This window comes from Myotis myotis, unplaced genomic scaffold (assembly GCF_014108235.1).
Source record: "Myotis myotis isolate mMyoMyo1 unplaced genomic scaffold, mMyoMyo1.p scaffold_m19_p_8, whole genome shotgun sequence".
In the NCBI taxonomy this organism is placed as follows: Eukaryota; Metazoa; Chordata; class Mammalia; order Chiroptera; family Vespertilionidae; genus Myotis; species Myotis myotis.
In genome coordinates this window covers 6,451,710-6,467,146 of record NW_023416390.1, presented here as the reverse complement: position 1 = coordinate 6,467,146, position 15,437 = coordinate 6,451,710, and the positions used below count along the sequence as shown (strand labels likewise).

Sequence of the window (15,437 nt, the reverse complement as noted above, 5' to 3'; positions counted from 1 at the left end):
AGGTGCTGGGGGGGGCACCTCTAGAGCGAGCGCGAGTCTTCTCGGAGATGCAGAGGCAGGCTGGCTCCGCGGAGTTCCAAGGCCCTCCTTTGGTTCCAAGGCCCTCCTTTGCGATGCTGTGAGGGTGCAGAGAGGGTCCCGGCCGTGTGCTTGCAGCTGAAGGCTTCCCTCGAGCTGGAGGCTTCCTTTGCACGGGCGTTTCAGGCTCAGGGTGAAGGCAGACGCTGTCTCTGGGGCAAGTCGAGAGCATTCTCGTGTATGTTTTTATTTTATTTTATTATTATTATTTTTTTAATTTATTTTTTTTTAATTGCTTAAAGTATTACAAAGGGTATTACATATGTGTCTTTTTTTTCCCCCACCCTTGACTATCCCCTGGCCTCCCCCACCCCCCAGCGTCCCATGTCCATTGGTTATGCATATATGCATGCATACAAGTCCTTCGGTTGATCTCTTATACCCCTCCCTCCTGCCCCCCAACTTTCCCCGGCCTTCCCGCTGCAGTTTGACAATCTGTTTGAGGCAGCTCTGCCTCTGTATCTATTACTGTTCAAAAGTTTATAATGGTCTCTATTATCCATGAATGAGTGAGATCATGTGGTATTTTTCCTTCATTGACTGGCTTATTTCACTTAGCATAATGCTCTCCAGATCCATCCATGCCGTTGCAAATGGTAGGAGTTCCTTCTTTTTTACAGCAGCATAGTATTCCATCGTGTAGATGTACCACAGTTTTCTAATCCATTCATCTACTGATGGGCACTTAGGCTGTTTCCAGATCTTAGCTATGGTGAATTGTGCTGCTATGAACATATGGGTGCATATATCCTTTCTGATTGGTGTTTCTGGTTTCCTGGGATATATTCCTAGAAGTGGGATCACAGGGTCAAATGGTAGTTCCATTTGTAGTTTTTTGAGGAATCTCCATACTGTCTTCCATAGTGGCTGCACCAGTCTGCATTCCCACCAGCAGTGCACCAGTGTTCCTTTTTCTCCACATCCTCTCCAGCACTTGTCGTTTGTTGATTTGTTGATGATAGCCAGTCTGACAGGTGTGAGATGATACCTCATTGTTGTTTTGATTTGCATCTCTCGGATGATTAGTGACTTTGAGCATGTTTTCATATGTCTCTTGGCTTTCTGAATGTCCTCTTTTGAAAGGTGTCTATTTAGGTCCTTTGCCCATTTTTTGATTGGATTGTTTATCTTCCTTTTGTTAAGTTGTATGAGTTCCCTATAAATTTTGGAGATTAGGCCCTTATCAGATATGACATTGGCAAATATGTTTTCCCACACAGTGGGTTTTCTTGTTGTTTTGTTGATGGTTTCTTTTGCTGTGCAGAAGCTTTTTATTTTGAAGTAGTCCCATTTGTTCATTTTCTCTTTAGTTTCAAGTGCCCTAGGAGCTGTATCAGTGAAGAAATTGCTTCGGCATATGTCTGAGATTTTGTTGCCTTTGGATTCCTCTAGAATTTTTATGGTTTCCTGTCGTACATTTAAGTCCTTTATCCATTTTGAGTTTATTTTTGTGTATGGTGTAAGTTGGTGGTCTAGTTTCATTTTCTTGCATATATCTGTCCAATTTTCCCAACACCATTTATTGAAGAGACTATCCTGGCTCCATTGTATGTTCTTGCCTCCTTTGTCAAATATTAACTGAGCATATTGGTTCGGGCCAATTTCTGGGCTCTCTATTCTATTCCATTGATCTATATGTCTGTTCTTGTGCCAGTACCAGGCAGTTTTGAGAACAGTGGCTTTGTAATACAGCTTGATATCTGGTATTGAGATCCCACCTACTTTGTTCTTTCTCAGGATTGCTGCAGCTATTCGGGGTCTTTTTTTATTCCAGATGAATTTTTGGAGAGTTCGTTCTAGATCTGTGAAGTATGCTGTTGGTATTTTAATGGGAAGTGCGTTGAATTTATAGATTGCTTTGGGTAGTATGGACATTTTAATGATGTTGATCCTACCAATCCATGAACACGGAATGTTCTTCCATTTGTTTATGTCTTCCTCTATCTCTTTTTTCAACGTCCTGTAGTTTTCTGAGTAGAGGTCTTTTACCTCTTTAGTTAAGTTTATTCCTAGGTAGCTTAATTTCTTTGGTGCGATGGTAAATGGGATTGTTTTTGTAATCTCTCTTTCTGAAAGTTCACTATTGGTGTATAGAAATGCCTCAGATTTCTTGGGGTTAATTTTGTATCCTGCTACATTGCCAAATTCATGTATTAAGTCTAGTAGTTTTTTGATGGAGTCTCTAGGGTTTTGTATGTATAATATCATGTCGTCTGCAAATAAGGACAGTTTTACTTCCTCTTTTCCAATTTGGATGCCTTTTATTTCTTCCTCTTGCCTAATTGCAATGGCTAACACTTCCAGTACTATGTTGAACAGGAGTGGTGAGAGCGGGCATCCCTGTCTTGTTCCTGTTCTTAGGGGAAATGGTGTTAGTTTTTGTCCATTGAGTATGATGTTGGCTGTGGGCCTGTCATATATGGCTTTTATTATGTTGAGGTATGATCCTTCTACTCCCACCTTGCTGAGAGTTTTTATCAAAAATGGGTGTTGGATTTTGTCAAACGCTTTTTCTGCATCAATTGATATGACCATGTGGTTTTTTTCTTTCAATTTGTTTATGTGATGTATCACATTTATTGATTTGCGGATATTGTACCATCCTTGCATCCCTGGGATGAATCCTACTTGGTCATAGTGTATGATCTTTCTGATGTACTGCTGGATCCGATTTGCTAAGATTTTGTTGAGGATTTTGGCATCTATGTTCATAAGCGATATTGGCCTGTAATTCTCTTTCATTGTGTTGTCTTTACCGGGTTTTGGTATTAGGGTGATGCTGGCTTCATAGAATGAGCTTGGAAGTGTTCCTTCCTCCTGAATTTTTTGTAGTAGTCTGAGGAGGATAGGTTTTAGTTCTTCCTTGAATGTTTGGTAAAATTCCCCTGTGAAGCCGTCTGGTCCTGGGCTTTTGTTTGATGGAAGCTTTTTGATGACTGCTTCAATTTCTTCCATAGTTATTGGCCTATTGAGATTTTTAGATTCTTCCTGATTGAGTTTTGGAATGTTGTATTTTTCTAGGAATTTGTCCATTTCTTCCAGGTTGTCTAGTTTGTTGGAGTAGAGCTGTCCATAGTATTTTTTAACAATCATTTGTATTTCTGTGGGGTCTGTTGTTATTTCGCCCCTATCGTTTCTGATTTTGTTTATTTGGGTCCTCTCTCTTTGCTTCTTGGTGAGCATGGCTAGAGGTTTGTCAATCTTGTTTATCCTTTCGAAGAACCAGCTCTTGGTTTCATTGATTTTCTGTATTATTTTTTTGGTCTCTATGTCATTTATTTCTGCTCTAATCTTTATTATCTCCTTCCTTCTGCTCACTCTGGGGTTTCTTTGTTGCTCTCTTTCTAATTCTTTGAGTTGTAGAGTTAGATGATTTACTACCATTTTTTCTTGTTTTTTGAGATAGGCCTGTAGAGCTATAAACTTCCCTCTCAGGACTGCTTTCATTGTGTCCCATAGGTTTTGGATTGTTGTGTTTTCATTGTCATTAGTTTCCAGGATGTTTTTAATTTCTTCTTTGATCTCATTGGTAACCCAATCAATATTTAATAACATGCTTTTCAGCTTCCAAGTGTTTGAGTATTTTGGGTTGTTTTTATTGTAGTTTATTTCTAATATTATGCCATCGTGGTCTGAGAAGATGCTTGGTATGATTTCAATCTTCTTGAATTTGGGGAGACTTTGTTTGTGACCCAATATGTGGTCTATTTTTGAATCTGTCCTATGAGCACTTGAGAAGAATGTATATTCCGTGGCTGTGGGATGAAGTGTTCTGAAGATGTCAATTAAGTCCATCTGATCTAGTGAGTCATTTAGGATTGCTGTTTCTTTGCTGATTGTTTGTCTAGAGGATTTATCCAGTGAAGACAGTGGTGTATTAAAGTCCCCTACTATGATTGTATTGTTGTCGATCTCTCCTTTGATATCTTCCAGAAGATTTTTTATGTATTTGGGTGCTCCTGCATTGGGTGCATATATGTTTATCAGGGTTATATCTTCTTGTTGTATTGATCCCTTTAGTATTATGAAGTGGCCTTCCGTATCTCTTGTTATGGCCTTCACTTTGAGGTCTATTTTGTCCGATATAAGTATTGCTACCCCAGCTTTCTTTTCTTTTCCATTAGCCTGAAAGATATTTTTCCATCCCTTCACTTTCAGTCTGTGTGAGTCCTTTCTAATGAGGTGGGTCTCTTGTAGACAGCAAATGTATGGGTCATGATTTTTTATCCATTCAGCCACTCGATATCTTTTGGTTGGAGCATTTAGCCCATTTACGTTTAAAGTTATTATTGAAAGGTACTTGTTTGTAGCCATTTCTTTTTTTGTGTGTGGCTGTTTTCTTTCTGGGATTTTTATTTCTTCTTTTTACACCAGTCCCTTTAGCATTTCTTGCATTGCTGGCTTGGTGGTGATAAACTCCCTTAGCCTTTTTTTGTCTGTGAAGCTTCTTATTTCCCCTTCAATTTTGAATGATAGCCTTGCTGGATAGAGTATTCTTGGATTCAGTCCTTTGCTTTGCATCACTTTGTAAATTTCCGTCCATTCTTTTCTGTCCTGATGTGTTTCTGTTGAGAAATCATTTGATAATCTAATGGGAGATCCCTTGTATGTAACTTTCCGTCTCTCTCTTGCAGCCTGTAAGATTCTCTCTTTGTCCTGAATATTTGCCATGGTAATTATGATGTGTCTTGGTGTGGGTCTTTTCGGGTTCACCTTGCTTGGGACTCTCTGGGCTTGTGTGACTTTTTTCTTCCCCACCTCAGGGAAGTTTTCTGATATTATTTCTTCCAATAGGTTTTCTAATCCTTGTTCCTCTTTCTGTTGTTCTGACACCCCTATTATTCGTATGTTGTTTCGTTTCATGTTGTCCCAAAGCTCCCTTAGGCTCTCCTCCTGTCTTTTAATTTTTTTCTCCAACTGAAGTACAGTTTGGGTGTGTTTTGCTTCCCTGTCTTCTAATTCACTAATTCGGTCTTCCGCTTCTCCTAGTCTACTGTTGATACTTTCAATGGTGTTCTTTATTGCAGCTATATCGCACTTCATTTCTTCTTGGGTCTTACTTAAGTTGTTGATTTTTTCATCTGTTTCTTCTTGCTTCTTGGATAAGTTGTCAATTTTTTCCTCCATCCGGTGTATGCACTCTAGGACCCTTATTCTGAATTCTTTTTCTGTCATGTTGTATGCCTCTGTATCACTTAGCTGCTTTTCTGGTGAGTCCTCCTTTTCTTTCCCTTGGGGATTTCTTTGTCTACCCATGTTTGATCTCACTGACATATATAGATATTGAGTCGTTCAGTGGCTGCTCCCTAGGTGACAGTGGCTCCTCGGGCTGTGGTTGCTCCTTGGGCGGTTGTGGTAGCAGTTGCTCCTCTGTTGGTAGCGGGTCTTCTGATGGGTGCTGTTCACAGCTGTTGTGGCTCTTCTGGCTGGTGGAGGGAGGCTTCACACACAGCAGCTGTTCCTCAGATAGAGCGTGTGGAGATCAGGAGGCCGCTGTTGCTTGGATCTGCTGCGTTGATTTAAAGGCACAAAATACAACACAACAAGGCACAACGTACCAGGCACTGAACACAAATGAATTACGGTATTAATAACCCCAAATAAAGATGGCTACCCGAGCTAAGAGAGTTGGGGGGTAAGGAAGAAAGAAGAGAAAAATATAGAGAGGAAAACAGAAAAAAGAGAAAAAAAAAAAAGAAAAAGAAAGAAAGAAAAGAAAAGGAGAATGAAGTAGAAGAGGGGAGGAGACTATTCATATGAGGAGAAAACTCCGATAGAACCGCCACTAATCCCAACAAATTCCAGCAACGGATCCCTGGAGTGAATACAAACTACAAACAGCCAATATCAAATGAGGCAAGGGAAAACAGAAGCACAAAAATAACTGGCCGGGGGGGGGGGGGGGATGGGAGACAGAAAAAGAAAAAGCAGAACAACCTCACAAACAATCCTTAAAGAAAAGAAAAAACAACAACATCAATATACTCGACAATCGAGCAAGCAACAACAAAACAATAGAGAAAAGGAGAGAATAAAAAATTTGGATAGTGAATAAAGATAAGGGAGAGGTGGATAAGGATTTAGAGCAGGTGACTGGAAAAGGGATATATAAGTAGGGTGAAATTTAGACAGGGGGTATGAAGAATAGGGAAAATCTAAAGCAGGAATAGGGTAAGACGTGTATGTTTTTAAAAAGAGGAGCCCGGCCGGTGTGTCTCAGTGGTTGCATGTTGACCTGTGAACCAGTTTGATTCCCAGTCAGGGCACGTGCCGGGTTGCAGGCTCGATCCCCAGTGTGGGGCGTGCAGGAGGCAGCGATCATGAGTTTCTCTCATCATTGATGTTTCTCCCTCTCCCTTCCTCTCTGCAATCAATAAAAATATATTAAAAAACAAGTAAAGGCAGTGGGTGAGGAGTCCTGTGCTGGCTCTGCAGGCCAACCTCGGGCAACTCGAGGCAAAAACCCTGGTGTTCTTACTCGTTCCGATGGGAGGAGGGACATGGGCTCTGCTACGGAGTCAGAGAAAGCACACAGGGCGGGAGCTCATTCAGCCAGTGCCTCACTGTGTATTATTTCCTCCTTTGTCATAGATTGACAATGTAGGTATGCATTTATTTCTGGGCTATTTGGCTCCATTGGTCTATGTGTCTGGTTTTGTTTTGTTTTAAGTACATTTTTATTGATTTCAGAGAGGAAGGGAGAGGGAGAGAGATAGAAACATCAATAATGAGGATCATTGATCGGCTGCCTCCTGCACACCCCACACTGGGGATCGAGCCCCCAACCCGGGCATGTGCCCCGACCGGGAATTGAACTGTGACCTCCTGGTTCATATGTCGACGCTCAACCACTGAGCCACACCAGGTGGGCTATGTGCCTGTCTTTAATGCCAGTATCCATGCTGTTTTGATTACTGTAGTCTTGTAGTATAGTTTGATGTGTGATACCTTCTTTCTCAAGATTGATATGGCTATTCAGCGTCTTTTGTGGTACCATATGAATTTTAAGATTATTTGTCAATTTTTGTGAAAAATTACATTGGTATTTTGACAGGGATTGCATTCAATCTGTAGGTTCCTTTGGGTAGTATAGACATTTTAACTATATTAATTCTTCTATACTTGAGCATGGTTATGGTATATCCTTCCATTTATTTTGTATCTTCTTTAATTTCTTTCTTCAATGTCTTAATAGTTTTCTGTGTACCAGTCTTTCACCTCCTTGGTTAAATGTTTTCCTAGGTATCTTATTCTTTTTGATATAATTGTAAATGGAATTTTTTTCTTAATTATTCTTTCTTATAGTTTGCTATTGGTGTATAATATTATTTTAATTTTGCATCCTATTACTTTACTGAATTCATTGAGCAGTTCTAATAGCTTCTTGGTGGATTCTTTAGGGTTATTTTTATATAGTATCATGTCATCTGCAAATAATGATAGTTTTTCTTTCCAATTCAGATGCCTTTTGTTTATTTATTTTTGACTAGTTACTGTGGCTAGGAATTCCACTACTCTGTTGAATGAAAGTGGTGAAAGTGGCCCTAGCTGGTTTGGCTCCGTGAATAGAGTATCGACCCAGGGACTGAAGGGTCCCAGGTTCGAGTAGATGTTTCTTCAGCTCTGTCTTTCCCCTCCCTTCAACTCTTTAAAAATCAATGGAAACATATCCTCAGGTGAGGATTTAAAAAAAAGTGGTGTGAACGTGAAAATCCTTGTCTTGCTCCTGATCTTAAAGAAAAAGCTTTCAGCTCTTTACCATTGAGTATAATGTAGCTGTGGGTTAACCATATATGGCGCTTTTTTTTATTGTTTAAAGTATTACATATGTCTCCTTTTCCCCCGATTGAACGATATATGGCTTATGATGTTGAGGTATGTTCCCTCCATCCCCACTTTGCTGAGAGTTTTTACCATAAGAGCATGTTGAATTTTGTCAAATGCTTTTTCTGCATCTATTGATATGATCGTGGGGTTTTTATCCTTCATTTTGTTATCGTGATATATCGCATCAATTGATTTGCGGATATTGTACCAACCTTGCATCCCCAGAATAAATCCCACTTGGTTATGGTGTATGATCTTTTTTAATGTATTATTGGATTTGGTTTGCTAGTATTTTGTTGAGGATATTTGCATCTATGTTCATCAGGAATATTGGCCTATAATTTTCTTTTTTAAGCGTTTCTGTCTGGTTTTGGTATCAGGTCATCCTGGCCTTTGAACTCAGTGTCTGGTAGGTTACTTGCCTCCATTTCATTTAGTCCTCTTTCTGGGGATTTCTCCTGTCCTTTCATTTGGGGCCTGTTTCTCTGTCTTTGCATTTTGGCCGTCTCTCTGTGCTTCTGTGTATTATGTAGGCCTCTATGTCTCCCAGTCTTGGTGACCTTATGTAGTAGCTATCTTGCAGGGCTCAGCGGTGGGCGCAGGCTCCCTGACCACCTAATGTGGGTGCTCCGGGAATGTCCCTGGTGTGGGTCAGTGAGCCTCCTGCTGTCGTGAGTCCCAGGCTCTGTGCTTCCTGGACTCCTGTGTCTTTCCTTCACCTCGTCCCTCGGTGGTGTGGACCCTCAGGCTGGCTGGCTATGAGGACTGACCCTGACCACAGCGTCCGGGCTGCTGTGGGGGGTGCTGACCACATGAAGTGAAATGCGCCCAGTGAGGGCCGGATGCCCGCCAGGTCTCCCTTGGGGGTGCCGTTGGTGGAGCTAGTGGGTCATGGGATGGTGTGGTCTGAAGCCTGCTCCTGGGGCCTCTTGGGAGGACTCTGGTGTGGGCCACCGTGAGCCACTGCCTGTGACTGGCCCTGACCTGCCTATCTGAGCTACAAAGTGAAACACAGCTGGTGGCTGCCTCTGCTGGGCCTGGTGCATGTGGGAGGGGCCACACGGGCGGCCATGGCCACGGCCACGGCCACGTCCCCCAGCACCGAGCCTGTGAGCTGGTCGCCAAAGGCCCAGCCCCGGAACCCTGCCTCGGCCTGCAGGCCGCCCGTAGGCTGTCACGGAGAGAGCCGCGCTGTCCGGGAGCCGCGACAGGCAGGGCGAGCCGTGTTCCCCAGGGCGATACCGAGTCAGACTCAGCACCGGCGCTGCTGGGTCTCAGGCCCCTCAGCAGCAGCCTCGGGGCACCAAGGCCGCGGGGCCTGCAGCTGTCTGCGGTGGGGCAGGGTCTCCGGGAGCCGTCGGGGGGAAGGAGGGAGGCCAGTGGAGTTTACCCGCTCAGACAGCCGGATGTGGCCACATAGAGGGGGCACCGCATCGGAGCAGTGGCCAGTGGAGAGGGCACCACATCGGAGCAGTGGCACGGTTTCTGCGACCCCCAGTCCGCCTGGGCCTCCTCGAGAGCCTCCCAGAATAGGCAGGACGCCCAGCTGACGCCCTGTGGAGGGAGTGCCCCCCCAGGAAAGATGGGGTGTGTGGTGGGGTGGAGAGGCACTGAGCACAGGGACCTTGGCACCCTCTGCCCGGTCCCCGCACCACAGGACCCAGTCTCTCCCCAACTCGAAGCTGCTCAGAGCCCTCCCTCTGCACGAAAGAGCCTGTGCATTGGCCCTGTAAGAAGGCGCCTGGGTCTCCAGCAGGCTCCCGCCTTCCTGGTGGAGAAACAGCCACAAGGGGTCAGGCAGGCTCCTCCTGCGTGTCTGTCTGTCTCTCTCTCTCTCTCTCTCTCTCTCTCTCTCTCTCTCTCTCGCTCTTGGCTCTGAGCTGGGGGGCAGGGGGTTGGGACCTTCGCTCCTCAGGGGGAACGTGTGCAGCTGAGACATCCCTGCAGACTCTCACAGCGGCACGTGGGCTCGGGCCAGCCCTGTGTCTCAATGCGGCGCCTTTGCAAGCCCTTGGCTGTGAGTCTCCCGTCCAGCTGGACCCGGTTGCTCATTCTGTCATTCAGGTGGAATTCCGCTTTGGTCCTGGGCAGGTGAGTGTAGCGTCCACCTACTCCACCGCCATCTTTTAATACGTTCATACATTGTAACATGATCGCCATTGTAGCCACACTTATTACCATGTCACCTTGCACAAATTTTCCTCTTTTTAGTGGTTGGAATAATTTTTAGCCTCTAAGCAAGTTTGATGACTGTCGTACAACACGTCTGTCTTCACTGTACTGCGCCTTACATTTCTATGGCTTATTTCCTAGTTGCAAGTTGTACCCTTAAATAACATCAATCTTACCCCCATCTCTGGGTGTTTTCAGATTATGACTCCCCCAAACCTTCAGTTAACTCTACCTCCTTACCAAAAGTCTAAAGGGACGAATCCCACAGGAGCTAGACCACTTGAGATCATCAGCAGATGCGATCCCTCACTTTGGAAGAGCCACTAAATCGGCAGTCGCCAACCTTCCGGACCTCACGGACCCCCAGTGTCCGCGGACCACCGGTTGGCGGCCGCTGGACTAAATAACTGGCCCAGTTTTGGAGATTCAACAAGGCAGTTTGAATTCTTTAGCCAAAGGAATTAACAAGAGAGGTGCCCACACCAGCGTTAACACTTGGTCTTGTTCCTGGATGAACACAGTAGTTGTTGAATGTCCTTTCATTCCTACGTGCTTCTTCAGAGCCACCATCCTGACCACAGGGGGCACGCAGAGTGAACTGTTCCCACCTCCCAGTGGATGGACAGCACAGGACTGTTCTGCCGGCCTGGGAACACAGCCATCAGAGCCAGCGCTGACCCTGTGCGTGAGCACGGGCCCCTTGGTGTGTGAGCGCGCACCGTCCCACCCGCCAGGTCCCTCACTTCGGGAGTTCCACACGCTCCAGTGAACTTGCTCTGAAAGCCAGTTAACGAACACGTCTCACCCAAGTAGCTACACTCCAGCGGAGGCTGTGGGACACTCCAGGCTTTCTCTGAACAGTTCCCAGCCTTACATCCACGTTTCCCAAAACCCTGCATAAGGCTGGAGCGTCTGGCTCCAGCCTTTCTCTGAACAGCCTTCCCAGCCTTACATCCACGTTTCCCAAAACCCTGCATAAGGCTGGAGCGTCTGGCCCGCAGGCCGTCTAAGGCCCACGGCATCATTCGGCCCTGCCAAGGCCTCGGGCGAGTTAATGAAATGTTTGACCCCCTGGAGCAGGCTGATTTCCAAGCTGGTATTGTGTCTGGCCCGGGAATGACGTTATAAAGGTCCACGCGGGCCTTGGCAGAGAAAGGCCCCCCTGCTCCGTAGGCTCAGTGGTCAGCTCTGACCAAGGCCGGCTGGCTGACCAGCACGCTCGGCCACCACAGCCAGCAGCTCGGCTTGTCCCAAACCAGACACACATCTGCCTGCTGGGCCCACGGCTTCTGCAAGTTGTCTCTGACGTTCTCTCCGGTGGCCTCGCTGCCCACTTGACTTGGGCCCGATGGTGGCAGCAGTAGCTGCTATGACCCGAGTGGCAGTTAAGCCTGGTCCTGTGCCACCTGTGTGCGTGGCTAGTTAGCGCGCCCCCCCCCCCCACCCCCCCTTCACGGCTGGGAACAGAGGGCGAACGGGCTCCTGCTCCTGCCGGGGAGCGGGATGCTGTGCACAGGGCCTCCCGCAGCCCGGACGGTACTGACCACCGTCACCCACAGCCTCCCGGGCACTCACACGCTGAGCCCTGACATAGACACTGGGCTCCCTACAGGTGCCTGGGAATCACCCTACAACACAGTGGTAGCTTTTACCACTTTCCAGGTGATTCTATTTCCAAGATGTGAGACTGGATGTCAGGCTGGGACAGTCCCGGAAGCAGTGTCCTGTCATCTTGCTGCCTAGAGAACCTCGCTAAGTGCTTTTGATGGAATGCACCTAGAAAAACAGCAACAGCCTCGATTATCATACACAAATTAATATAACTTTATTGGGTGGAAAACGGGGAAAGAAAAAGATGGGTGTTTTGTATTGATCATCAGAGTTCATAAAGGGATAAACTCAGGTCCAAAGCTTCAGCCCCGTGGACGTCGTGTCCGGGGCGGTGGCAGCAGGCCAGCCCGGCGCTGGCTCAGGTCCCGGCACGGCTGTGGGTGCAGCTCCTCCGCGGTCAGGGGCGTCACTTCCTCTCCAGCTCAGGATGGTACTTCTTGGGCATCAGCCTGAGGTTCTGCTTATTCTCCCACCGGTGCAGGATAGACTGGGTGGAGATGGTGTCGTGCCTCTGGTCTTGGTCCTGGAGGGAAGAAACCACACCCAGCACTGCTCACACTCAGGCGGCCTGGGCCTGGGCCTGCTCTGTGCATTCATTCTTCAAGGTGGTGCTAACCGGGGACAGTTGGGGAGGTGGGACTCTAAGGAAAGCTTAGCTTACTGCTTTTCCTGCGGTGGTTTAGAGAAAGCCACAGATGAGAGAGATAGAGAGGGAGAGAGAGAGGGGGGGGGAGCTGATGAAGAGACTGTGCTGAGAGCTCTAAGGACTGCTGAGGCAGCCGCGCCGAGATGCCCACCTCTTCCCAGCACCTGCTCTCCTGGGGGAGCCTCTGAAGCCGGTTTTTTGTCAGCTCAAGCTGCAGGCCGTCGAACCTGCACTTAAACCAGCGGTGAGCCTCTTCCAGGTTAGCTGTTATCTGAACACATGAATGTTACTGTTAAAGTGACAACAACAGACATTCTCTGTGTATTAGTTCAGGAGACCTTTCACCTAGGCACTAAGAGACCCCAATGCTGATGGAGGGTCCTGGCACCTGTGTGCACCGCACGCCTTCTCTAGGTGGGAGGGTCACTTTCAAAGTGGAGGAGAGCGCAGATGGGCCTGCGGCTTTCATGCCCTGCCCAGGGCTCCTGCCTGTGGACGAAGGCAAGGCAGAAGCCGGGAGAGAAGAATGACAGGACAAGATGGCGCTCAAGATTAAAATGTCAAGCCATGTTTTGAAATTTAGACTTTTATTTTTTAAGACTAAATAGTTCTCCCAAAGTCCCTAAACTGTAAAGCCTGATTTTTCTGTTGTGCTTTCTGAAAGTAACAGAATGAATTACAAGGAAATGGGACCAGCTTACTGTACGTAGCATTTTTTTATTTCCTTTCTTATAAATAGCTTAGACTTGAGCTCAGAAGCACACACGTCCACATTGTCTTTGTCAGAGCAAACAGGCCCTCGGATGGTCTGTCTCTGAAGATGAGCTGGAACCAGTATTCACTTACTGACAAAGGCTCGCTGAGTGCTTACAGATGCCTGGCACTTTTCTGAGTAGCTGGGGCACTTTGGTAATTTGAAGGCAGAGCCGAGAGAGGTGTATTTTACAAGAAGGCTGCTTCAGAACGGCTGCGGAACCTCTAGAGTAAAGAGTGAAAGGACTGTGCCCCCTTTGGCTGCTTCGTGGGCAGCATTTCGTTTCTGATGCTGAGCTCTGAGCGGCCGTTTCTCGTGCCTGGGAAGGCACGTGCGTGAGAGCAGGCTCTGGCTCGTTCCCCTCCACTCCCCGCCTGGCGCCTGCGTGGAGCAGGTCCTCAGCAGTGGGTGGCCTTGTCCTGTGCTGCCAGGTCGAGTGGGTACAGGACAGAGAGCTCCCTCGTATGAACGCTGAGAAAGCCACAAAGCTAAGGCATTTTCCAGGTCTGCGTGCAGCCTGGTGATACTGACACTCCCACCCCCCAAAGCAAACCGAACCCCACCTTTCTCCAGCACTTCTACCAGGAGTGGAAGAAAGATGCTTGGAATGGCATTGTGCATCCTGTCTCCTCCTGCATGGCGAACGAGAAGGCAGCTAACATGGATTGAAACTCACTCGGAGCCACCTATCACTAACAGCATGGGCTTAGCCTGGCGGACTGGGGAGCTCGCAGCGGAGGCACCCTCCTGGGCCCTGGGGTCCCGCTGGCATTTGCTCAGATGTGTCGCAGGCCACAGTCTCTTTCTTATTCCATCTAAGGTAACGCTATAAAAGGGAAACCATGGCCAACTGAAAGCAACATCACATGATAACTTAAGTTTAAGAATCTGTTCTCTCATCTGGAAAGAGGGGCGGAGGTGGGAGACTCATGATTTTAAAGATCCTTTCCAGCTCTAAATGTATGACTACATCCCTCCCAAAGCCAACTGGAGATATCAGGACCGAGGAAGCAGGTCACGAGCTGGGAGGCCTGCTTTCCGCCTCCCGGTGGAGACCGAACCAGCTCCCCTCGTCAGCTCACGCCTGCCGGCCTCCCTCCTCGCTAGGGGCGGGACTTGGACCTGAGCGCTCTAGTCTCTCCTCAGGACCCACCATCTGAATCTAAAAGCGGTTTCCGCGCCTGCCTGCCGTGCGCCTCACGTAGGGTGAGGCAGGGCTACGCTGCGAGGTGGCTGCCGGGCCCGGCGTACCTGCTCTGATTCCACACTGGCTTCTTTCAGCTTACTCTCCGTCACCTCTTTACATTTCTTCAGGTGTCTCACTGTTTCCTCCAATTCCTGAAAACGGGACACAAAGATTTTTACAATGTCCCGATGGACCGTATCAACCAAAAAGCTCCCGCCCTGGAATCAGCCGGCCACAGGGAGGAGCCACGGGCGCCACGTCCCCGCCAACCATGGCCTTCAGCTCAGAAACCTTCCTGCGTGCCTAGCCCTTTGCACAGGAGAGCTTTAGTCACAGAAAAGGCGACCGTTGTTTTATTCAGTTGGAAACGGGAGCATGTGCCGGAGCTGAAGCCCAGGCTTTTCCTAGACACCGTGACCCTGGGACTCGGTGAAGATGAACGACCGGTCGGCCTCTCTCCTGCGGGACCTAGGAAACCCGGTGCTCTGACGCTGGGGCTCGCTGTGCGCAGCCGATCACCCTGCGCTGAGCCTGACCTCCTACCTTGCACCGGCGCTCCAGCTCCTGCCTCAGTTTCCGCTCCGCCTCCAGGCGCAGCTCCTGCTGCTTGTTCCGCGCCGCGGTCTCGTACTGGCTCTGGGCCAGCAGCTGCATCTCCTTCTGCAGGTTCGTCATCTCAGACACAAACCTCTGGATGCTCAACGACTGCGGGCACAGACAGGCAGGCAGGTGGGTCCAAGTTTGGGGTTTGGTGTGAAGTAAACACAGAGCCTAGAAATCACCTACCTGCTCGTAGTTCTTCTTCTGGTACTGGTCCTTAATCAGCTCCATTTGCCTCAGTTCCGTTTCTATTTGCTGAGCGGAAACGGGAGACAGCACAGAGGTCAGGGGGTGGCTGGCTCTTGGCCGACAGGACAGAAAGAATCCCACGTGAGGTCAGTCCCCAGGCCTCCTGGGCTTTCCTCCCGCCCACTGGCCCCGCCCCGCCCCAGCAGAGCCCTGTCCCGGCCCCGTGAAGGGACGGTGGGAGCTGGAACGTGACCCTGGCAGCTGCAGAAACCAGACATGCACACAGCAGGATCGTGGCGGGAAGAGACGGTCCCAGGGCAACCTGCCCTCCCGGTCCAGCTGTAACTCGGGACACGGGGCTGGGAGTGCTCTGA

General features: G+C 48.0%; 1 protein-coding gene across 4 annotated transcripts in view; it reads right to left on the bottom strand.

The window, feature by feature from the left end:
* Positions 1 to 11,914: 11,914 nt before the first annotated feature.
* Positions 11,915 to 15,437, bottom strand: part of CCDC150 (coiled-coil domain containing 150) — a 46,856-nt gene continuing 43,333 nt past the window's right edge. For 2 of the 4 annotated variants that reach the window (XM_036320141.1, XM_036320142.1), the window contains 5 exons: positions 15,061 to 15,129; positions 14,818 to 14,979; positions 14,340 to 14,426; positions 12,486 to 12,605; positions 11,915 to 12,211 (listed from right to left, as the gene is read on the bottom strand). In XM_036320141.1, the coding sequence (XP_036176034.1) occupies positions 12,095 to 12,211; positions 12,486 to 12,605; positions 14,340 to 14,426; positions 14,818 to 14,979; positions 15,061 to 15,129 (555 nt within the window). In that variant the 3' untranslated portion in view covers positions 11,915 to 12,094. Of the gene's footprint in view, positions 12,606 to 13,651; positions 13,721 to 14,339; positions 14,427 to 14,817; positions 14,980 to 15,060; positions 15,130 to 15,437 lie in introns of all 4 variants that reach the window. The other 2 variants (XR_004969462.1, XM_036320140.1) reach the window with 2 other exon arrangements.